Source organism: Carassius gibelio, chromosome B14 (assembly GCF_023724105.1).
Source record: "Carassius gibelio isolate Cgi1373 ecotype wild population from Czech Republic chromosome B14, carGib1.2-hapl.c, whole genome shotgun sequence".
Taxonomy (NCBI): domain Eukaryota; kingdom Metazoa; phylum Chordata; class Actinopteri; order Cypriniformes; family Cyprinidae; genus Carassius; species Carassius gibelio.
In genome coordinates this window covers 24,213,132-24,238,930 of record NC_068409.1, presented here as the reverse complement: position 1 = coordinate 24,238,930, position 25,799 = coordinate 24,213,132, and the positions used below count along the sequence as shown (strand labels likewise).

Here is a 25,799-nt window from a genome sequence, read left to right as displayed (position 1 = left end):
TTTTTTTTTAAAGGAGTTCAGCTGGCAAGTTGGCTCAGTGATGTGTGGTCCAGCCTGCATGCCCCGATCTTATTGCAATGTTATTTCAAGCATCGGTGGTCACTGGAGGCCCAGCCTTCAGTCAGTCTTGTATATTCGGCTTCTAATCTGCTCGGGACATCTCGCCCTCTTCACCGGTCTTCTCATGTCACACTGATGTGTATTAGATACATTTCCCTTCCCTCTCTCTCTATAAACCTTAGAATGCCACAAAGCAACAAATGTGTGCATGCATGAGCGTGCAATAATTGTGAAGAAAACGTTTTGAACTGTTTTAGAACAATATATTTACTTCCATTAAATAAAACACAATAGTTTATTTTTGGGATGTTGAAAAACGAAACAAAAAATTCCGTACCAAATATTATACACAGAGCAAAAACCAAGTTCATTCGCAGAAACATTTGCGTATTGTTACCCAGGGTTGCTAATCTAGACCTATATTCACACAGACATTTAATAATAAATTTATAATATCACACACGACTTGGTGCGTTTAGTATGTACATTCCCTTGATCGCAAGCAAGACATGATTCCTGTACGTTTTCCACATGCTGTGTTAAACTGAATTCTCGAAAATGCTTAAGAGTTAGAGCTTTTGCCTCTACAAATTGGAGATGATATTAAGATATATGTATAGCCTATATACAACCGTTCAGTCAATTACTGTCCAAAAGTTGAAACGTCAAAATAAATGAGTTTTTTTTTTTCTTTTCTTTTTAATATTCTGGTATCCTAAACTCTTCACTGGCTAGTGTGCACTTGCTAGTGTAGAGAGCAAAACTTATTAGAAATGGCGCGTTTGCCTTCCGTTCCCGCTTGACATTCCATAACAGGATTGGACGCGTTTCAGTGGTTTTATTCTTCTAGTGCCCTTGAAACAAAAAGTGTAGTCTCTCGTTCCTGGGATTCGGGATTGTAAATTCTACAATCGTCTCTTACACCGGTCTATCCACTGCGTACTGGCAAGCGCTGAGATTGGAGGCCGGATTCTGCACGCTCGCGTATCCAAAACTCGAGTGCTGCTTCGCTTTCAGTCTCAGACTGGCAAGACTGGAGTTACAAGTGTCCCGGTAAACATACGGAGGTGTCGGTGGGGCGTAAGGGCACGCCGATGTGGGAACCCCCGAATTTAGAGAAGGGGTGCTGAGGTTATTCAAGTTATTGAGGCTGTTTAAGCTTGATCCGGGCACGCCGGTGACAGCAGACGGAACCATACTGGAGGACATGCTCATTGAAGAGATGGAGTTAGGTGGGGAGAACATGGTCTGAGAAGACAGCGGATTGACGTTCATGGAATTGAAAAAGGGGAAGCTTTTGGTAGACAGAGAGGCCGAAGTGAGCCCCTTTGCAGCCCAGTTGTTGTACGTGTAGCTGGGATACATGTCATCGTAGGGCTGCATAAGTCCGTTGAATTGAGGCCCGAAACCGTTTTTACACAGCTCGGCCTGTTGGTTCCTCTCCCTTTTTCTCCACTTTGCCCGTCGATTCTTGAACCACACCTGCAGCAAATGCAGAAAATCATTTTTATTTAATGAATTATTTTCTGACACAATGGGAACAGTTAAACCGACCATTATAAGTTTTCAGAATCGCTGTCACCGCGGGGCTCCTGCTCGGTTTGTTTTTGGTAGATAAATGATATGGGTGGTGGTGGTTGTGGTGTCAAACTCAGTTAGGATCCCTAATTAAATCGCTTTTTATCAGTCACCCGGAATCTTGTCTGATCCCGGGAATCCCAATACACATCCAGTCTTTAGCGGTCAATGGGTCGCCCGACGCTTCAAATGTGTATTCTCCCTAAGCAGGCGGAGACACACTAACCTTAAGTGTATACAACACGAGATTGACAATCACAAAATACAAGCTTTACACCTCTTTAAAGGCGACTGCGTCACTCCATTAAGGTCTGTCATCGTTTGGGCGTCACTTGTGTTGATTGCAAACAATTTGACTCACCCATAATTCGCCTCTAACTAAAAAGTGACAGATTTAAATTTAAATGATTTAAAAAGAGTCATATTTACCATGTAATCTAAAATACATAATAGGCTACATAACGCGATTTTCATGCAGCGCCCCTATAATTATTGTTAGGCCTAAATATAAGAGTCTTTACAAAATAGTTAATAAATAGTCTACTATAATTTTAAAACCGTGCTAGCAAATTAATTATATATTATATTATATTATATTATGAATAATAATTATTTATTTGCAATAATTTTAAAATAGGCCTATTGTAAGCGTTTTACTTTTTTTAATTTATTAGGCTACTTTTTATTTTAAAATATAAAATTTGAGCATTGAATTGTGGATTTGTTTTCTAAATAAATGGGTTTTAATATAGCTATTATTACATTGTCATTTCATTTCTCAAACTTACTCTGACTCTGGCCTCGGTTAAATTAGTCCAGACAGCGATCTCCTCTCTGGTGGACATGTCCGGATAGCGATTCCGCTGAAAAGTGGCCTCCAGTTCCTGGAGCTGCTGGCTAGTAAAATGAGTTCGTTGCCGCCTCTGTCTCTTCTTTTTCGATGGGTCATCAGTCGAATCTTCGTTTTTACTCTGTCCCTTCTCTTTCTCTGCAATGCAAAGTAATTCGGTATTGTAAAATATATGTTTAATCCAAGAGGAACAATTTTTAAGCTTCAGGCTCTGTTTTGACACATTGGAGAAGTCTGTGTGGGGGTGATAAATGTAATTCCGTTTTATTGAATTTAAAATATTAGACATCATAGTAACAAGTAGGTTCCCTGGTAACAACGTAACGGGCTAAATTAATTAATGATGTTCCTGAACTAATTTCATACGAACCACTAATGTTCAACAATAATTTCTTGCAAAGCTAATAATAGTTACCTGAAAAAATTCAAGCATAAATGTTCTAAAATCAATGTTTCAAAATATTTGACCCACAATGAACGCGTCAAGTCTTTCTCGTCATAAGAAAAAAGAACATAACCGGTAGAGAATGTTTGTGTTATTCCATACAAAACGACATGCCGCAGTGTAAACATTTGTTAGAAGCCCACATTTTCACACACAATTTAAGTAAATAAAGCCCTGTCAAAAGGAATGACTTATGTAGACGACTTCAATAGCCATATGAATCAACTAACTGATATATCCATGTCTTTATATATTTGCATGCCTCAGACTGTAACCTACTGTTTTCAAATTAAGGGACAAGTTTTAAACGGTTTCTTATCAGAGGCAGTACACCTAATGATAACTGACACCCAACCCGAAAACACTCCAGTTAAATATCTCTTCAGAGGACCAGGGCTTACCTACGGACTCTGGGCTGGAGGTGTCTGAAACCGTGTGAACCTCCAGCCTGTGTTTCGAGTCCACCGACCGCTGAAGCGGTTGCAGACTAGAGGCCATCGTAAGCGGCGTGTGTTTGCTCCCGGTAATGTGGTGATTGTGGTGATGGTGGTCCAGACTCAACGGATCCTTCATAGAGGTCATGGATAACACAAGCGATTTACGGACGGTTTGCAAGCAGATATAACTTCCTCAGCGATAGTCAAAAATATAGAAAAAATAAATAAATAAAAGAAATGAATGAATGTGTCCAGAAGTATCGGCAAGCGTTGTCAGTGCTCCTCTCTCACTTAAACCACTCAAAGCGACACTCCCCAAACGGCTGGTATCGTAATAAAATAAACCCAGTGCTGAAGAGAGTTAAAGTTTTTTTTTCGGTTTCGACTGGGTAAAAGATATCTCGGTTTCAGCCGAGAGCTACAAGGAGAGCCAGAGTGACAGGGACAGGTATGTGATATTATATCCACTTGCATACACACACACTCTCCTGCACATCTCAGCGCTCGCTCTTCATTTCAGCTGTCCTTCTCTCCGTCCAACCGAGCTGCTCTATGCGTCCTGACGTCATACAGACTCCGCCCACAATCTGACGGAACATTACAGCCTATACTTGACAGATTTTATGGCCAACCGACTAAAAAACGACCCAAAGAAATGAGAAAATGCAGCCTTTTTTCCTTTTAAACGTCATGTAAATAAAAAGAGGCTGTGCATTCACTGGTGGCTTCCGAGAAAGCAAAATAAGATTAAAAAAAAAAAAAAAAACTATCATAGCCTAGCACACCTGATTTTTTTTTTTCTGTGCAGGTATCATAAAAACAGTTTTATTAACATTTTAAATCAAACAAAGATTTCTGTCAAAGTAAAATAAGCTCACCAAATTGCACAACTAAACACGAAAACGTATAATGGCACTCTTGAAGATGCTCATTTCTGAATGAAAGTTCCGCTTTTGTCACGTTAATTGGATGATCCTTTGCAACAATGAGTTGACGGTATCAAAGACCGCGTTACAAATTCTTTTGTAGCTAATAAGCTACGTCTGCATGGTCATGCATTCCTATCATAAATAGCTAATAGACCTAATAGGCATATAAAAGAAATGCGAAAAATCAGAAAAATATTTATTTTTGAGTTTATTCCTGCTTACTTAAGTTTTACAATTTAATTAGGGAATGAAAGCACTTTTGCGAGCTGTAGCCTATGTGTGCGCCTCGTGCCGTGATTAGCTATTTCGGGGGAGAGAGCGCCCACTTTTCTTTTCTGAGTATGCTACATTTAATCTGATGGCGCTTATTTACTCAAGAATTTTAAATGGACATCTTTAATGACTTCAAGCTCCTTCACCTTGTTGTCTCAAATTCCTTCAAAACATTGCAATAATGTAATAACGGCACTGTACATTTTAAATGAAAATAATGTATTAGCCCGAATAATTATCGATTTTAAATTGGCCTATTTATAATTGTATTTATTATTTATTGTAATCTAAAGTTTTTTTTTTTTTAATAGATTGGTCACATTATAAAATAACAGGGGTGAAAAATGCTGTATCCTACTTGGATTTCTTTTGGAGTTCTGATGATATTTTAGTTGTCATCCAGAAACAAATATCACAGTGAATGGGTAATATAGTCTATATATATATATATATATATATATATATATATATATATATATATATATATATATATATATATATATATATATATATATATATATATACAAGAAGAAGAGGCTAACCCGGTTTCTTTATTGGAAGCAGCTGATTGCCGCTACCTCAGTAAGTGAGAAAATTTGTGTAACTAAATGAGCTAACAAACTACATTTTTATTTTTATTTTTGCTTCGCTGCATGTCCTTTGAAATCACCTGAAATGTCAAAACACACCAAGGGGGGGAAAAAGAGAGAAAAGAGAAAAGGTGCTTATGAAAATGACCCGACCATCTCCATCTCTTACTTTGATTCAGCGCACGCTCTTGCACTGGATATTAATTTATAGCATAATATATGAACATGGAACCGACACATGTTATGTGCAGGTCTTTTTGTATGAGAATGTGACCTCGCATTCAACGCATTTGCGCCCAGACACGGCAAGATAACGTGTCGGTCTGTTTTTTCTTGCCATTCGATTTTATTTATTTTGAAAATAATATATATATATATATATATATATATATATATATTAAATAAACAAACAATTAAATAAATGTCATGATTATTCTAGACCTCAGACAGACTAAAATGTAATATGAATATGTTTTACGCGCAGAAATATAAATTGTGCACATCAAAATACCATATAGGCAAAAGTGGCAGAACTCGATTCTTGTTAAACGCACTGATAGATGTGGACTAGATTATTGCTCTGTATTTATTTTGGACCCTCAAAATGCTTCAGAGCGCACTCACAGCCTGCTGTGGATTATTGCCCATGGCGCACCACAGAGCCATTAATTACCAATTCAGTCAATATAAGGGAGACGACAAAGCCTTTTCCATAGGATTAAGAGGACATTAGATTCTTCCATTAGTATATTCCTTCTCACGAGGAGGCTTTCATTACACATTTACTTTTCCCCTGAGTCTATCTAACAAGCGCTGCATATATTACTGCAGAGGAGACGAAATTGTCGGTAATCAAGTCGCTCCAGTGTCTTTTCCATCTTACGCTGCTGTTTGCATTTTATGCTCACTTTTTCCTTTTATCTCTTATGTGCTAGAAGCTCTCTGTATCAGTTCATAGCCAATATTAAATGACAATGGGGAATGGGATATAATGAAGACTAATGGAGTAAATAAGTGTTCTGGTTTGTTATTAGTTTGCTTTAATTAGCTTAATGAAGATGCCATATGATATACAGAGCGGCCACACATTATTATAGCCTGCACAGTTTTCTCATACAGTTTTAATGAAGTCTTTTTTACGTTTCTGTTAAAATTGTCCTTGTGCGACAAATTATAATTTTACAGGAGAAATTGTTATTTTTTTTATATTTGTGTGCTTAATTTAGTTTCTACATCGTATAATACTGATGTATAGTTTTAACTATACCTTATTTGTATCATTGTATTATTTTAATTTGCCACGTTTTCACATCTTTGCATTGAGGGCGCACGTGATTAACCACGACTGGGCTATATTTTATCACCAGACATTATGAAGTATCGAATCAGTATTTTATGTGAACAAATTAGAGATCATAAACCTCTAAAATCACACAGACTTTGCCTAAAAACTCTAAATTCCTCTAAATGAGCGGGGTATCATAAAGTCGTTCTTGCTGATCCATGTATGATCCTGTCTTACCACCAGATGTCCATCTTTGACTAGAAACGTCTGATGGTTCCGCTTTTCTTATAACCAGCCATACTTCAAACACCAAAGGTAGTTTGCAAACTCCTTACTTTTACATAGACCAGTTTTTTCTAGCTGCAATTAGTATTTTATGTAGGCCAGGCAACGTTGAGATGTTTGATTAAACCAAGCAAGGACATTAATGAATCCAGATCTTCTCTGGAGATTTAACAAGGAGGGGCGCTTGTCATTCACCAAGATCTTCTTACCTAATTGAGCACACGTTGATGCAAGTTTGCGGCAGTGGGAGTCCATTTGTTAGATTATACGTTCAGCACCTGTGAAAAAAGGAGAAATGTTTATTAGATTTTTTTATTGACGTGTTTATATTATATGTATAGGCCAACTTCTGTTTGAGAATTTTTAGTTGGCCGTTTTCCCACATGACCGAATGGGCCACTGATAATATATTTCAGACCCATTGTCGTATATTGGAAAGTTCCTGTCTGTAATGGGATGTGCACATTCCTCATCATTTGTTTGGAAATCCCTTAGCGCTTGCTCGAGTCTTTCCTAATTAAGACTCGTGTCTCCAAACGCACACGAAAACAACGCACAAAGAGGAGAGAGCATGCACCGCATGTGTGTGTCAGTGAGAGAAAGAGAGCATTTTGAGCGCTAGAAGTTGAGTGATTCCGCGGCAAAATCAGGGGATTAGTGTCTGATTGAGATGTCTGTCGGTTGGATATTACAAAATTCATTATCGCAGCTCTATACTAACCCGATATGAAGTAACACAGATGGGCCTTTATTAGCCCAGGCTTCAGCTGTTTGCTTATGATAATTTCAGTGGGAAATTTGCATGCAATCCTGCTGTTAACCGTTTTCCCTCTCCATTTTTCTCTCTCCGAATGCAACGCTTTGCTTTAGCCCTCCCCTTATATCACCTGCCTGGCATCTGTGCCTTTAGTCAAAGCTGAGACTCTGGAAATTAAATTTGTGTGCTATTCTTTGTATATGTGTGCCGCGTAATATGCAATTCGTGTGAGAGCATAAATCAATCTTTTAAATACGATTTTGAGATGCTATTATAAAGTTATGAAAATATTCCAATTAATTGTCAAAATTATTTATCAAACAAAGTAGGCCGTGAAATGGCCAATTAAAGTTGTGTCTTTCGTTATCCTGAATGCGTTCCTGCATCCATTCCGTTTAGATTTGGACTACTTTAATAGGTAAGTTTATTTTTATTATTGTTATTATTATTATTTGCATTGTTTTACGCGGATTTAATACAAATGTCATGTCAAATATTTACTCTTTCCTTCAAACAGGAAAAGGTAATAAACAAAACACTACACATGATTTAAGATTATAACTTGAACTACATCAATGCAAGTTCATCAAGAGATGAAAATATGTATGTAAAAAACCTGTTAGATTTTTGTAATATATTATTTTTATTTAGTATTTTATTTAGTCTATTTATAATTTAGTTTGCACAGCAGCAAAACATACTATTACTACTCATAATAAGGTATTCTTTGCTAATTTTGTTCCGAAGATTAATTGGGTGGGAATGTTTTTTTTCTTTTTCTTTTCTTTTCTTTTCTTTTCTTTTCTTTTCTTTTCTTTTCTTTTCTTTTCTTTTATTTATTTTAAATTGGTAACATTGTTTTAACATAATAGGAAGGTTATTGCTATGAAGTTCTCAGAGTCTTGCGGGCCTAAAAGTTTTATTAATAAAGTGATTTACTTCAGTGTTGCTTGTGTGTGTGAATTGTTTTTTTTTTTTCAGATACATTTAATCAAACATTATTTATTGGTATATAAACGAATAAAATGAAACTACTGTATTAGTTTACAGAAATATTTAACTACAAGACGCCTTATCTTCAAAAATAACAGGATACCTTGCATTTGCATAAATGTAAATTTAGATCATATGTCATTATTTAACACCATCTTATTACTGAATATCACTTTATCATATCATTCAATAATTAAATCTTAACTGAATTGCCCGTTTCATGGCAAATGTTAAAACAATATTAATAACAATTTATTTTTTAGCAATGTTGCTTCGAGTATTTAAAAAAAGCAGTTTTTAAAAGGTTGATTGCTAGTTGTGAAAGCAAATTTCGTTAGCACGATTTATTTCTGCTTATGCTTACCAGTAATATATTTTTAAAATGTAAATTACACGGTGTAACTATAAAGTTGTCCTAGTCCCGTTTCTCTCACTCACATTGTTAACGATATATTATAATAAACTGCAAAGTCAAGGTAAGACCTGGCAGAGCATCACTTATCATGCCTCTCCATCTAACTACACTAAAGCTGAAGATCACCCGTGGCTGGCAACCCAGAGGTGGAACGAATTCCTTCACTTGCATTATCTCACATTCAAGATAGGGTGTCATGTGCACTTACCAGTGGTTGTTGAAAAGCGGCGCTTTGCAGCCGTGCCAGTCTTGATTTTCTTTTTCTTTTTTTAAAAGAAAAGATAAATTCCACACCTCTGAACAAGTTTATCTTTGTCCTTGATGTTGTCCGGGTGCATAAACTGTTGCTACCAGGTCCGAAACGAGCGTAACCTCTTCTTCCTCAATGAAAACGATTAGAGATATATAGCCTATGGGTTCTTTTAAAGAACGCGAAAACAGGCATATGTTACCTTCAAACCAGAGTGTCTTAGCTACAAACGCCTACGTTTCTTTAATAACTCATATTTTCTGCAGAGCTTCCACGACTGCAACTTTTTCCGCAGAAAGACGCAGAGAGTGGTGCATTTCCCCCTCTCACGAGCTTTGACTGTCAGCGCGTGGGCGTGAGTGAGAGTTTGTGTGTATAAGCGCGTGCGTGTGCATGCGTGCCACAGTGGGTGTGTTTGTATGCACAACCAACACGTCAAGTGTGTGTGAAGGGTGAACTCTGTGATGCGAAACGGTAGGCTAAATTAGACAACAAATTAGCCATTAAAACACGGTAATACGCTAATTCAACCAGCAAATTTAACCCGACGAACGCGAAAACACTTATGGGTCAAATTAAGGTATTTTAATAATTTAGCTGCAGTTAAAACGGCCAGTATCATAAAACTAAATTAATTTCTTATGTTATTAAGTAGCAGAAATACCAACTGACGTGAAGAAATCCAAAAATCAAACGTTGAAATGCACATGTAGGTTAAAATAATGATAAATTATTACTTTAAAAATTGTTTTTTTGCTGCAGTATATAGGCCTATTTTTTAATTTATGCTAAATTTTATTTATATATTATTTTATTGTTTATATCGAGTTCTGTTTTAAAACTTTAGTTGCAAGAATGGAACAAAAATATTTATAGGCATATTATAAGGGTATTTATTGAGTCCATAATATACTATAACTCTGATTGTTTGGAAAGTCTTTTGTCTTATCCAAAACTGAAAATGCATATTTGTAGAATGTGATGGTAATAATCGGCTAACAACAAACGGAGCATTTGATTTTATTTTTATGATAGGCTAATACATTTTAACTGAAAACATTGCTGTAATTAAAAACACTAACTTCTGCTGAAAAGTGTGTGTGATTAGACTGTGTCGGTCAGGGATGAAGTGAACAGCTGGCTTGGATGCAAATGATCTTTAAAGATCCGCGTGCACCGGACTGATTTTCCATCCGCATCTCACGCGAGCAAAGCAGACCGGACGGATGTTTCACGCGCCTAATCCGTTTTTTACATTGTGGGTCATACACCCATTAAGCAAGTAATTAATGCGCTCGGCCATGGGGGAATTCCCAAGCCTGTGTTGGAATACCCCACTCTCTCTGTCACAGCTTTAATAGGCCTGGGAGCCTAAAATGACATGCATGTTTATCTATAATTCTGCACGCTGATTGTTGTTATTATCTACTGCAATTACCTGATATATCAAACAAAAACTAACTCACTGAGCATCTTTTTGTTGTAGCAAATAAATAACCCTATCTCATCATCGCCCGTATGCGAAGTGTATTTAAATTGTTGCTTCAAAATACTAAAGTGTTTCTGTTTCCAATATTAATTTTTTTTTCTGTAATTATTTAAATATACGAATTCAAAAGTATTAATCAACCGTATTCCTCGTTTCCATATCTGCCTATTTTTAGTTTCCAATTATAACCAAGATGGTTCCACAAATACCTTGTATTCCCTTCTTTATAATATAATGTGATGAAAAATATCACTAATTTTGATGATTGTATAGATACATAATTCTATCTAGAACTTTTTAATCGACGAAGAACCATATAACCTAAAGGCTTATAGAGCCAAAATAATTAATAGAACTTTTAAACCTAGCCTACGTTGAAGAACAATTGAAGAAGCCTTATATATAAAACGGACGTGATTGAGATTCAGTCTAAATATATAGAGTGTATGTCAATCACGTGCGTCTCATCTGAACATTGGTTCTGTGGGAGAGACGCGTCCTTGCTTCGCTCTTACCTTCATCTGGCAGCAGCTGGAGCCTTTGCTTTCTCACGCTGAAAAAGCCTGCAAAGGAATGCCTAAAGTTCAGAAAAAGGGGTCGCTCGAAGATCTTCATGCCTCGGGGGCAGACCGGCGGCTTCTTTTCATTTCTGCCTCGTTATCGATTCGCTGTTGTCATCTTTGGCGTCGTAGAAGGACACTTGAAAGAATATCGTACAGGGCTCTGATGTGTGGGCTGAAATGACCCGAGCAAAACTCTGTTCAAAGACTTTACAACCACGTACACCTCTCCACGATAAAACAGTGATTGTATATGCTCATACAATAAATAAAATAAAATGCATAGAAGTATGTCTAGATATCAAGTTCAATGTAAAAGGGAAATATTGAATGTAGTTAGTATGATTTAATTGGCTAGTAAATGATATACACCAGACAATTAGCTAAAATGGCAATCAGAAACCTATTAGTCAGTATTTTTATGGATAAAATTGGATCAGTAATGGTATTGCAGTGCAAATTTTGTTTTAGGATTGGTTTACATGGATAATTTATCTTTGGAGAGGTCACAGCATTTTGTACCAGTTATTGTTTATTTTAGTTATAATATAAAATGGCTGACAGATTATTTCTCATGCCCCCATAAAATAACGATTTTATCTAAAATGAAAATGTCTTGGTTTTCAACACATTTTTTTTTGGTATACAGTGCAATGATTTGGCTATACTGGCAAAAGACAGAAGGTGCGAAAGATCTATTTCTATCACAGTTTACACCCTCTGACATGCTGGGTAATTGCTTCAGCATAACAAATTATTTTTGCTTTTGTTCAGTTTGTATTCATTAAGGGTGAACCGAGTTTCACATGAGGAATCGATTAAATATGACTTAGTTTGTCAGGCTGTGGGCACAGGAAATAATTGTATGTTTCATTACGATGCCATTCAACACACAAGAAGCTCCGTCTGCTCAACCAGAACTGCTATAGTTTGACTGATTATTGATGTAACCCAGATTATAATCACAGCTGCTTCACAGATTATATTCAAACAATTACTCTAAACAGTGGCTGTCACACACTACTGTTTTTATGATATTTCCAATGTTGCTTGTCAGAGTAGTGCGCACAAAGCCACAAACCATTAAACAAATAAGTGTATGTACTGCTAATATGCTAGACCAGCAAGATTACCATGAAAGGAGACTTTATTGTGGGTTTAATTTCTTTACAATAACTACTATTAGTTAGAAAAAATACAATGTGAATTTCCATTTGCCAGGTTGATTTGTAAGACTAACTAATACGTTAAAGAGCCCTTTGTTAGCCTTAAGGCTGTTTTACTGACAGTTCTTGGAATCACTAGGATTTCAAAACTAGCGTCCAGACCGTGAGAATATTCTGGAGCACATACAGTGCCATCGCATACATATGCACTGTGGTTAAAATTTACTATCATGACCAGACCTATGAAGGACAAATATGGCAAGCAGTAGGAGTCAGTACCTACACACACACACATGCCACACTCAACCCAGCAACGCAGTAGTATATATTTAAAAAACACTCAACTGTTTGTCTTGGGCCGATATGCTATTAACATCTCATTTACCACGGTAGCAAAAACTTTCACTGATGTAATGTGGTTTTGAATGTTAAATGATTTAATATCTTTTAGTATAGTGCAGTGGATAAGGCAGCATTACTTCAGGTTAAACTGGACTTCCAAAATCACAGTCTGCAAACTATACATTATATAAAATATTAAAAAAAGGATGGAATTTACATAAAATATATTTTCTATTATAATTTCAAAATTCCCTATTATTACATATGGCAAGTTGCTTATATCTATTTTTGAAATAGGAATTGAAAGTTAAAATGTGAGCAGCAGACAGTGTTAATTACAGATGCAGGGGGACCAATAAACAGCTGGAGTGAGCCAGGGAGAGTGGTTATCTGCGGTGATGCCCCTGGGTTGCCGGAGGGAAAATTGTCCAAGAATGAAATGGAGGTAATGAGACAAACATGATGGACGCCAGCACCCGGTCATCAGCAAAAGAGATCAGATGGTTACTGAACCATTGACAGCAACTGCTCAGGTGCATCAAACCTCCACTAGAGTCAGCTTAGTGTTTAATTAGTCCACTGTGACTATGAGAGAGAGAGATGTAAAGTGAAAAGGAAAGGTCATATTATCAATATTGACAATGCAAACATCTTTTGTGCTTTCACCTTGATGCTGAGAATATTATGTGTTACGTTCATCCTGGTGCCTCTAGAGGTACTTTGGGACACACAAATCAGCTCAGGTTTACTATTTGGTTGTGCGTTAATCCTCGGGTGAGACATAGTGTGAGTGTTTGTGTATGAAGGGTAGAGAGACAGTCTCTTTGTGGGGGGTTGCTTAATCCAGTCCCTATGTGAAACTGTTGACATTTGTGCCTTTTTTTTTTCCTTCATTATGTGCCTGTGCCTGTTTTCTGCCGGATTAGCCCCAAATCTCCTATGCAACACATTCAGCATGCCACTACTTTAACTTCATCAATAATAGATGAAGACATTGTAATCGGAAATCATCAAAGAAAGTGTGATGGGGGGGACAGTCGCTTTCCATCGATGCAGTTATTTTTTAGGTCTACTTCTAAATTGATGATGGCAACTACAATCATTTCTTTGGGCTGAGTAGTTTTTGCCGATCGATAGTTGCAATATGGCAGTGGAAGTGGCTGTGGACGGTGCAGTGGGTGGGAGACTGGAGGGGTGTTCATATGTGTGTTCATGTTTGTCAGAGTGTGTATCTTGCCTGTGTGTGTTGTACTGTTTCTCATTGATTGTGTTTACTCAAGCTTCTCATTGCTGCCTATTACTGAGACAGGGAGACACGCCCTGCCCTGATGCGAGGATAAAGGAGATTAGCACACACACACACACACACACATACACACAAACACGGTGATGGATCAGTCTTTACTCTGAAATAATGACACATCCGTGATTTATGTCCTTTCTCTAATATTTTTGTTTTGTTAAATGTTTGCCAATGTCACAGAAACACAACAGTTAAAGTTTTTAATAAATGCCCCAAAAGCTGAGTAAAGTGGCTGGTGTGACGTTCATTAGATATCGTTTTTGGTATGTTTGACAGCATGAGTTGAATGGTTTATTTTAGCCTTACTTTTTGACGTAACAAAATATACATTTCTTTCCATTATGAAGATTGATGATTCTGTTTCATATACTGTCGCAAGACAAGCGGTTTAATAGCCTGTGTTGATGTGTATTTGTCATCATCTAATCATAAGAGCACCAACATCCACAATTTTTGCTAATTAGAGCAAATTTTACTCGCAGTAACTAAATAGTTCTTCTGATTTGTAAATGGGAGCACTAAAAGAAAGTTGGAAAGAGAGTGGAAAAAAAATCGTATGATGGTGGTTCTCCATTTTGGATCTAGTTTCCACAGACCTTTGGATAAACTCTTCAAGATGTATTTCAGGTAGTGAGGGTCATAAGTTGAAATAATTTGGGGAATTTAAGACCATGATAATATTACATCTGGAGTTCAGTGCCTGAAATACAGCAATATATTAAAATATATTTTATTGGTTCGAATATATGGTTGATTGGTTAAAGAATGTGATTTTGTACACTACTGTTTAAAGGTTTGGAGTTAGTTTTTAAAAACGTTTGAGCAAGGACATATTGATAAAAAAATGATTTAATTGATCAAAAGTGACACAAAAGACATTTATAAAGTCTTGAAAAAAATATAAGTTTCCACAAAATATTAAGCCACTGCTTTCAACATTTTAATAATCTAAGCTATGATAAGATCAATCAACCAACCAATCAACCAATCAATCAATCAATCAATCAATCAATCAATCAATCCCAGCCCTAAACATTTAAATGGTAGTGTAAGATCTAAAGTTATTTATCCTTGTATCATTTGTGATGAAAAGGAGAGTTTTTTAAAATTAGATTTTATATGGGTTAAAAATATTCTGTGAAAAGCTTGCAGATGCTCTGATGTGGCTAGTGACATACAATAATACACAAATCACATAAACAGCACACATAGATATGCACAGTTTAGCACACTTTGCAATATCCTCTTAATAATATACACTGCACTAATTTACAAAACCCAAATTTGATCAAGCCTGTGCTATTATATCTGGACAAGGGCCCATATGTATGAAGTATCTCAGAGTAAGACACTGTAACTCTAAGACGCTTAGTACAAATAAGCATCGGTCGCTAAGATTAGATGAGGTTGTGACGATTCCACAAGGCTCCTGTACCTCAGCCATCAAAGCCACTTTACTGTGGATCAAAGCCTTTGTGCTGGTGTATGGGTGCGTGTGTTGTGTGTATGTGAGAGAGCTAAAGTCCCGTTCATTTCAGCAGAGGCCAGGGTTAAGCATCATTCAGACTTTAATCTAGCATGGCCTGCTCCTCTGAGCCTGTTCATTGTTGGTATGATGTTTCACTCACAAGCATCACTGCAATGCGTTTGAAGTATCTGACCCACTTATGTGCTTATAGTTGAATTGTTTTTGACTTTGCTTAATGATAGAAGGATGTTTCAATAACATTGGTTTTATGTATATGCATATTTGAACCAGAACTATTTAGCGCTACTAGGTACAGCAGATAAGCAAAACGGCAAAATCACTGCACGTTTAAATCATGATCTTTTCATCTTTATCAGCCTTTAGATAACTGCACTGTGACCAGCATCGAAACCCACAAAGCCACTATAAATATCCAAACCTAAGAAGTTTTTCTTGGCACATAAGCAGGGTGCTGCTCGCTAAAGACACAAGCTTGTTGGCAGAATGTATTTACGTTTGGTAGCATGTTTCTGTCTAAGTTTAAACATACCCCTGATTATGTCAGTGTATTGCATTGTAACAGAACGGAAAAGCTGTGAGTACTTCTTTGCTTCACTACATGTAAGTAGTTTGACATGAAGGCTTTTGTGCAGTTAACAATCTATAATAAGACATGCTATGCATCATCTAAATCTTTTAAACAAAGTTTTCACTCGACAAATGGTGCTGAAAATGGGGGAAAACTTGTGGAAAATGGTGACCAATCATAGAACTTACAATTACACACTGATTAAATTCCTAAATATATATATATATGTAGTAACCAAACATTTTATGTAATTTGAATAAAATCAGTATATTATCAAAGACTGGCTTACCATTCAAGTCTACAGTATTTTACAGCATTACATATAGGATTCCCCAAGTAATTTTCCTTAACATAAAGGGCAACCATCAAAGAGCTAAAAATGTTGAAGTCACACCAGTGTCATTTAATGAGCGGCAAATGCATTGAAAGTTTATAGCCGTAATTCATGGAGAGCGACGGGCATCATAAATTCCATTCTGACTGTCTGTGATTTGTTGAGTGCTACATAGTTCTGAATAAATGCCTAATGGGCCGAGCTTAAGCGTTATCATAATTTACTTTGATGGCAGGTGCTGACCTCATAAATTTTGCTTAAAATAAAATGTTTCCAAGAGATCTTGATGGCACCTTGCTCTCCCGCATGGCAAGTTACCCCTGGTATGTACCAAATGCAGCACAACATCAAGGGGGCTTTCCGAAGTTGGAACACAAACTCTCCCCACGAGTTTATTTGCAAGAGTACATTTGCAGTTTTTGTTTAGTTTTTTTAAACTCTGAAGTATTTCTTTAAGCTAGGCTATGTGGAAACAGCAACGGCATGTGTTATATTTAAATGCTCACTTGTACTAAACAGGTTGTGGACGTTTGTACCGTCTTCCCATATTGTCTAATTATATACTTCCAAATTATATATAGATTATAATTTTTTTTATATATATATATTATATCATAATTGTTCTTTCAAAGCAATAATGGGACATTCTGTGAATAAAGGTTTGCCCAGTTCAAATCCACATCTGCCTTTCGCTAAGTGCACTGGAGAACTTTGCCAAGCATAGCTTCTCTCTTATAGGTGTATAGCAACACAACGCTGAAGGCTACTTTGAGTTTTCAGTCTGCTCTCTGTGTGTGAGTTGTCACACCACTACTTGGCTAACAGGAAGAGTTCTGCTTCTGTCCAAGCGCCCTTCAAAGATGACATGTAATTCAAGGTGTGTGGAACCCCACATACCAAACAAGTCTTTTTGTCTGTGGTGCTAAAGTTACAAGGACAAAATTGTGTGCCCCCAACATCACACACGTACTTACACACCAGTGATTTGCCAAAGGGCATTTAGACTTATCACCTTCTCAAAGGCTCTCGAAGGCTTCACATTTGTAGTTGCTGTGGCCAAAATTCAGCTTCATCAAATTAGGCCTGAATCCTCTCTCTCTGTTTCAGGTCCATCTGTGTAGAAAATGACTTCATTTTGCATGTCTGGAAGAGGGTGAAAAGATTTGGCTCTGACCACAGTCACCCCCAGTGGGACTTTCTCGTGTGTCCGTATTCTTATGTGATGAATATGTACCCTGACAAGAAAGAAATTTCATTATTGTCATTATTTGTTCTTATTGCCTCACATTCCTGTGGCGTGAGTCTGTACTGCAGACAAGTCTTTGAAATCACCTTGTGTATCTTGATAGAGTTATCTGGACTCTGACAATGAGGGGTATTTGAGAGGAGGACACTCTGTGATATGTCTGGCCTCGTCTTGCTGTACTTACATTGCAGATGAATAGCTCTTGCATGATTTTAAGAGGGGGGAAAGTCAAATTTTCTGCCTAACCCAACCTTAGGCTTGTAACCTAAATGGCTGTCCAATTCTTTTCTCTGTTTCTCAGTGTACATGAGAATGGGAGTGAATCACACTTTACATTATAAATCATATAACATGTAATTGGATAATTTATCTCCCTTGTATATGAAGTAAAATATTTGTATAAGAGTGTCCATAATGATAAACAAGGAAAGATTTTTATTTTTATTTTGCCAAGGCTTTAGAAATGTAATCATTCTGTGTAAATGGTTTTGAAAAAGTCATACCATTGTACTATTTTCAAGAAAAAAAAAAAAATCAACATTTAATGATGGTAAAATGTTACGTTTTGTAAATAACTATAAAGTAAAAAATGCACTTCTTACATTTTTTATAGATATATGTACGTCTTATCAATAATTTATCTGGTAATTTTGGAAACTTTTTGACACCAACACAGTTATGAAGGTCTTCAGATATTCTATGATGTTTTGTAAAACGAATGTCTTATTCTTATATATATATATATATATATAATTTTTATTTTATTTATTTTTTTATTATTATACAATTTTTTTACATAAATTAACAGATAAAAACGAGCTAAATGTCATTGACATACACTGATTTTACCTCAGGCCTCATGAGCCTGTTTATGTGGCATATACGTGAAAATCCTTCAGCTTGTGGTGGGCTTGGCTGTGCTGCTGGTCACTGGGTGACCCCTGACCCCTCTCTCAGGGGTTGATTACTGAAGGATGGAGGCCAGTTGTGGCACCAGCAGGGTCACTTTGGAGCCCTGAACCAGCTGCTTCAGCACAATTCCAGCCAGAGATGAAGCCAATCGATCCAACGTTCCCCATCCTTCATTATAACATACAGTATATACATCACTGAAAGAGATCATTGTCCAACAGCCAAGCAAGTGAAGCTGATTGAAGGCTAATACTGTCATATGAGATCCAAAAAAGTGTAAAAATGGAATCTGAGCTATATCTGACCAAACAAACCTTCATTTCGGGATTGTCTGCTTTGATACCTTGGTGTTTTTCTTTCTGAAGTTTCACAATTTCTATTTTTGCTTTGTTTTTTCAAGCCTTGTTTACTTCTTTCCCTTAATCATCTGCCGACACTGAGTTACCCCGCTGACCCAATGAACATGCCGGCAGTAATGGCGCCATGGCAACACGCTGATGACTTAGGGGGGCTAGACTGGCACCTGTTGGACCCGATGTCTTCCACCATTTCCCTTGCTCTCTCATGCAACGCACTCCTCTCAAAGTGCTTTACAAGGTGCAAAGAGCCTGAACCACAACAATTGAAATCTGAGAAGAACGGTCAGCTGCAGTCATCAATCATCTTTCAATCAATCATTGTCAGCCCTACTGCTCCAAAAACCCTGCCGGCCAACCTATGGCACCTTGAGGACTAGAACATGCTGTATTCTAATAACTTTCCTTCAATGGCAGGATGAAAGCTGTTTTTCTTGATTGGAGCAAATTCGGATCTGAAGATATTGGTCTAGACTCTATGTAACCGTGTGCTAAAGAGCATAAAGATTGAAAGTTCTTGCTTGAAAGAATGTAAAATGATGCATGGTTATTTTCCTGTATGCTCATGTCTTGGACTAATAGTTAGACTGAAGGATTTCACATCTCTTGATTGGAAATTCTTGGTGCTTCATCATGTCCGCAACACCAAAATATGTATCTCAAAGAGGAGTTGGCAAACAGTCTGTGACCTCAGTCTTTCAAAAGGGTGGGAATCCCTAATGAAAATGAGTCTGAGCATCTCAGTAGGAGTGATCCATAGAAAGTGGCTTTACTTCCAACACCTTGATCTAAAATCATATCTGAGAATGTCTGAACCTGATGTGTTGAAGGCTTGTGTGCTCGGTATAATTTGTGCTCTGGTTGGTGATTGTAAGAGAGCTATGTGCTTGCCATCTAGCAGATACTTTTGAAAAAGACACCGCATGAAATGAACAGTAATCCTTAGTGCTGGAAAAATCGTCTGCACAGCAAATGGGAATTCCATCAGAAATTTCAAGATCATTTATTATTTATTGTGTCCCTGTGATGACTTGAGTAAAGGTGATGCGGGGCCAAAATGTTGGAAATGGAAGTATATCACAAGAGATTAGATTCAAATCTTATCAGGCTCAGTCAAGTAGAAATATACAAGGTTTTGGAAATGTATCTGCTTATGTGCCTTGAGTGATTAAAAAAAAATATTTGCATTTTACTTGTATGGATCAAAAAAGATCACTCTCCTTGTTGAAACTGATCAGACACAGCATCAGTGGCATTTAAAGGCTTTACCTCACACATTTGCGATGACTTTTAGCTAAATAAATCTTTCATTAAGAATAAATCTCTTAAAAATAGCATCCCTTTTATATATCTATGTCTTATCCAACATTTGCAGTGATGATGGTGATAGTGAAATCTTATCATAGCACTTTCTTTGAGTTAGCTTTTTCCAGTGCTATGCTTCACTGATGTAAGTAACTAAGCATTGCCATTGTTTGAGAATTGACAAGGTTTTGGGAAGTATAGTTTTGAATCTGTTCAAGCAAAAGTTATTATTATTTTTTTTTTTTCACTATTTACTCACTCTGATGTCATTCCATACCTGTACGACATTTTGAAGAATATTGGAAACCACACAGATTTGGATCACAATGTCTTCCATTGTATAGACTATACAGATTTCTTAAAACATCTTCTTATGACATGAGAGTGATCAAATTATGGCACAAAAAATAAAAATAAATAATAATAATAATAATTTTGAAATCCCTTTAATATTCGGAAGAAATTCTGTCATTTTGATCTCCTTGACTTGGGCTCCTTGAAGGGACATCCGAAGAGACAACAGTGAATTTTTTTTTTTTTATGTTCCAGCCTTGAAAGTGCTCCATTCAATTTTCGATCTCATACTGATTTGGAAACCACTCTTGTGGTTTTGGAGATTTGCTCGTCTGTGCTGTAGTTGGTCCAACATTAAGCAAGTTTAGAGCGTTTGTAGTGTATGACTTCATGGTTCTTTGTTTTTATTTCATGTAATTGTGTGTGTGTGTGTGTGTGTATGTGCATTTTTCTTGGTATAATGGTTTTGGTGAAGTGTCATAAGGATTCCTTCTGTCTTGTTCCACTTCACAGGCCTATAGTATTCATCACTCTCAGCTTTCCTGGGTCATCTCTGCCAGCCAGTCCAACTCATTCCACAGGAATGTGCTGTCCTCCACTTTTTTCTTCTCTATATCTTCTTTTACTCTGTGGCAAGACAACACATGCTTTTTTAAGTTCAGACATTCATTTGTTTTTATTAAATTAAAATGCGAATGGAAATAACCCCCTCTTATCTGTCATTTTTGTCATTCTCCCGTTTATTCTCCTCACTGGGCCGTCTGCACGAAAAGGTGCATGGGACGTATTTCAAGGAAGCACATTTGATTACCAGACATTTGCTTTTCTGGAACCTATTAAGAAAGTATATTAAGTGTGTTCCCACACAGTGTGATTTGTAGTAAGAACTTTAACCCCTAACTAGTATCAAGGCTTTTGTAGATGCAGAGCCCTGACAGGAAAGCGATAGCTTGGATTGAGACAGTTCATGTTAATGTTATTGTCTTTGGCATCACCAAACTGTTTCCTGCCCCCTCACGGCGATAGCCTCACTCTCTGTAACTTTGAGATGTGCGGCTCGCGCTGCCAAACCTCTACAGATGCTACAGTCAGACATTTAGCACCGCAGTAGAGTCTTTTGCCCAACAAAAGAATATCTGTTGAGCAATCTACTTGAAATTCATCAACTCAGGGCATATAGCCAAACATATTACAGGGATCCTTGTGCTTTTCTGACAAAGACGCTGAAAAGCTACAGTCATGAAATTGCTTGGGAAGTAAATGATACCTCATGTCAGGGAGGGGCCTACAGACCCACAGAGTTACACCAAAATACACAAGGCTTTGCATCAGAGGGATGTGTGTGTATTGTGACAGGCGGCTGCTTTGTGAGCATAAACAGAGGCTGGGCTTGTGGGTAGAAGAGATTTAGGCCCAGTCAAGTGTTGACACCTCCAGCTGTCTATGGTGTGAAGGAGAGATCCGACACTTCGGAGAAGACACCAGCAGGGCTGGGGGCCAGAAGACAGGAGAGAGATGCCGTACCCCCCTTCTCTTTATCTGTCTGCCTCATGTCTTTCCATCTTCAGACTTTCTCTCATCTCCATTTTCTTTGTTTCTTCCTGCCTCGCTCTCACCCTCTTCTACATGCTTGATGTTGACCTATTATCCGTCGTCTCTGCCAAATCAAACTGTGGAGGTCAGAGAGGCATTGGCAGACTTTCCTCTCCTCCCTCTTCTCCCTCTTTTTAAGCAGCAGTAGCTGATGATGGTTCTCTCCTTTCCCTCCTCCACTCCGCTCTTGAGTGCTCCTCACTGCTCTTAGCTAGTCTGACAGCCTTAGGGAAGTTATAAAAAGTGTTGATTGTGCGGAAAGGGAAAAGGAGTGATGCTATGGCTGAGCATCTTGGCCAAGGGAATATTTTAGTGTCTGCTTTTTATTATTTTCCATATTTGAGATCACAACCCCAGATGATGCTGCTCAACCTTTACATCCCAGAAGACCAACAGTTTTAACAAGAAGCCCGAGTGGCTGTTTGATGCTTTCACTTTTGTTTGTTGAGCCAACATTGCATTAAAAACAACTAGAGATGGGAATCAAAGAATTTGATGCTTCCGGTTTCAAGTTCTGTATCCTGTTAAGAGTGTTCCTTAACCGTTTCATTAATATTATATAATAATAATATAAATATTATAATAATTTAAATAAATAAATTAAAAATATTATTTGATATAAGGAATATGTTATAATTTAAAATTATTCAGAAATAAAATTAATAATAGAAAAAAAAAAATGTTTACCAAGGCTTTTAGGGGTGGGATAAATGCAATCTATTATTTGTTCTTAACTATATATTAAACAAACAAAAAATACAGTAACATTTAGTTTTTGTTTATAAAATACTACTGAAAAAAACTATTCCTCATAAGTATCTTTAACAATACCTTTTCATTAAACATTCATTATGTAATTTTATTGATGTCTTAGCTATAGTTGTTTGTTTCATTGAATACATTTAAATTAAAATTTCATTGAATTGGACTGGTTTTCACTACAACGTACTGGGTCAAGTCGTTAATTCTGTAATCAGACTGCACTGGTCTTGCTGTTGATTTAGGAGAGTGTTGTGGGTCATTGGAATAAATAGTGCACTGAACAATTTTACTGCAGTCTTCTGTCCACATCAGCGATAGGTCTCTTTATCAATATGAAATGCAACTCACCATGAAATCGCAAAAATGCATGTTAACAAGAGAGTTTCGTCATTTACAAGTGGCATCTTGTGCAGTCATGTTCCTCGCTAAGCGTTGCCAAAGAAAATTGGTAAAAACGGAGCATGTTAAACATAAAAAGAGCAGAAAATTTCTCCCATAAATTTGCTGCTGAAAGATGCCAGCTTTCTACAAATTGTTTCTCAATCTGTTAGTGGACAAAGAAGTTGCCAGACATGGCTCGATCAGAAATGGTCATACGCAATTAATTTGTAAAGCGTCTGCAAAAGTGCAGCGGGATGCAGTTTGCCGGCTGAGCGAGAAAGTGCTGTGGCATTTTTAAACTTGAGATGTCTGTAATCTTAACCCACAGCCTGTGCTCTGCAGACCAGAAGCCTTCGTCATTTGAAATAAGCCTTCGTGTCTCGCCAGGAAACATTTTCGTTTTCTCATGAAGAGTCCTTGAACATGGTTATAGTTGTTCTTGTCTGTGATTTCTAAATGACACGATTTAGAAGTTAAATGGTGTCGTCAGTGTCAAATGCAGCTGGGACATTAACTGTCTTTTTATTGAAAGCACTGCAGTGAGATTATATTTGACAGCTGCAAATGACTCATACATACATACTTTCATCATTCTCTGTAATAATGTATGTATTTATAATGATATTGCATTGAAAGCAAGTTGTGATGAAGTTTTAGTCTCTCTATTTCTGTCTTGTTCTTTCATAGACTGTACGGGTAAAAATGTTTCACAAGGGCTTTCATTGACTGCTGACTGAGTCACTTTCACTTTATAGCTGTAAAATGTAGCATTGCTCCCACAAAGTAGTCTCCAGTGCTGCTTTGGAAGTACGTGTAAGGACTGCCCTCAGATGTCATGTAGGGGAAAATGCTGATGTTGCAGTAACCGATTGCAGTAGAAAGTCTTGAAAAAGAAAAGTCCACACAACAATAATAGGCAGCGGTGGTTCACGGCCAGATTTCTGCGGTCAATCAACAACCCGACGTGTCAGAGTTGTAGAAACTGTTCCAAGAATCCTGCTGTTTTCCTCCTCCTTAATGTTTCCTCTCTCCACTGGTCTTAGCTGTTCTTTTGTAGATCCCTCGTTCTTTCCTTTCTCTGGGACTTGGTCTATTTGGAGCGTAATCAGGTCAGGCTGAGGGGAAAAAACCCTATGTGTGCAGTTTGCATTACATAAGCTTTCCCTTTGTCCTCATGCAGTGTCAAACATAGTGACACTGACCCCTTGCATTAACACTTTGCTTTCTAGGAGCTACAGCTTGCTGTGCAGACACCTCCTTCCTAAACCCTCATATCTACACAGTCACATCACACTCTTTGTCTTAATGCAGATGACAGTTCGGCTTGACAGTCATACTGATGTTGCTTTGTGGTTGCATGCTTTGACCAGAGTTTTATGTGTGTTGGAGAGGAAGATTCTTTCTGAGGAAGGTGGTGTGCAGAACAAGAGCAGAGGGCTAACAGCCAGAATAAGAGCGTGTTTATGAGAACTAGTAATTCTGGCTCTCAATAAAGGGTTGTTAGTAATCCAGTGGCTAAACTTTTACTGTTCCCTATTCATCATCAACTATCAACACTTTTTAAATGATAGAAAATACGTGATTATCAATCAATACAATTATGTAAATATCTGCTAGTCTCAATGTTTCTCGTATAATTTCCATTTCTCAAGTATTTTTCCCCCTTCTTCTTTGTGCTCTGGTAGCTATAATATATAATGTCCTCATGAATGTGGGGTTTATATTAGCTGCACCCTCTTGACATATCTCCAGAATCAAATGCAAAACAGATGTATTGTATATGATCTCAAATCATCTAATATTTCAGGTTTATTAGTTATTAGCCTAAATCACACACCTACAGAATAGAAATCCTAGCGAATACTGAAAAAAACGCAGCATTACAGAACGCTATATATTTTGTGTGTTTATGTACATGTATTAAGAGGTGGAGTTTAATTGTGTGGGTTGCCAGGTCTCCAATATTCCTCTAGTCTCAGCAGGGTTTGTGTTCTTTGGAGTCGTGCCTGTCCAGATGTTTCTTTTTGAGCCACTGTAAGTGATACCTCCTAACGCTGTGTAGTTTTCAGAGCCAGACTCAACACCCACACAACACCTTGTTTCTATAAGCAGAATCAATATGGATTTGAAGTAATATTCCATCTTTTATGATTCATTGAATGCCCCATGCACTCCATCAACAACTGTCAGAAATTATGGCAAACAGTTTAATATTTTGTACGGGGAAGCTTAAGTTTATATAACCAAAACATCAATAGCATTAGAAAGAGTAATTGTTTATTTATTATATTTTCAATTTATTTTGTCTAACATATAAGGTGCAGTTCAGCTGTCATGTCTGAATTTGTCTGAAATGAACCCTGAACTCAAGTGCTCAACCCCTTAATGAACTCTGACTCATGCTGAACAGCTGGAATATGAAGATATTATCTTATCTAATATATTAGATTTCAAAAATTTGTATTTGATTTTCTGAATTTCTTTCAGCATGTTTTTATAAGATGATGCAATATCAGAGATTTTAATTATTAATTCATTTATTTATCTCGCCT

General features: G+C 37.1%; 1 protein-coding gene and 1 long non-coding RNA gene across 3 annotated transcripts in view; one reads left to right on the top strand and one right to left on the bottom strand.

The window, feature by feature from the left end:
- The window catches only part of LOC127971674 (uncharacterized), a 118,156-nt gene that overhangs the window by 28,300 nt on the left and 64,057 nt on the right, over positions 1-25,799 (top strand). The window lies entirely within an intron of this gene.
- Positions 302-9,489, bottom strand: LOC127971672 (pituitary homeobox 2). Of its 2 annotated transcripts, XM_052574862.1 has the most exons (4): positions 9,106-9,489; positions 6,942-7,010; positions 2,427-2,626; positions 302-1,542 (listed from the first exon to the last, which is right to left on the bottom strand). In XM_052574862.1, exons 2-4 carry the CDS (start codon positions 6,985-6,987, stop codon positions 979-981), a joined length of 810 nt encoding a protein of 269 aa, XP_052430822.1. In that variant the 5' UTR covers positions 6,988-7,010; positions 9,106-9,489; the 3' UTR covers positions 302-978. The 2 variants fall into 2 exon arrangements, with proteins under 2 accessions (XP_052430822.1, XP_052430821.1); XM_052574861.1 differs by lacking the exons at positions 6,942-7,010; positions 9,106-9,489 and adding an exon at positions 3,335-3,921.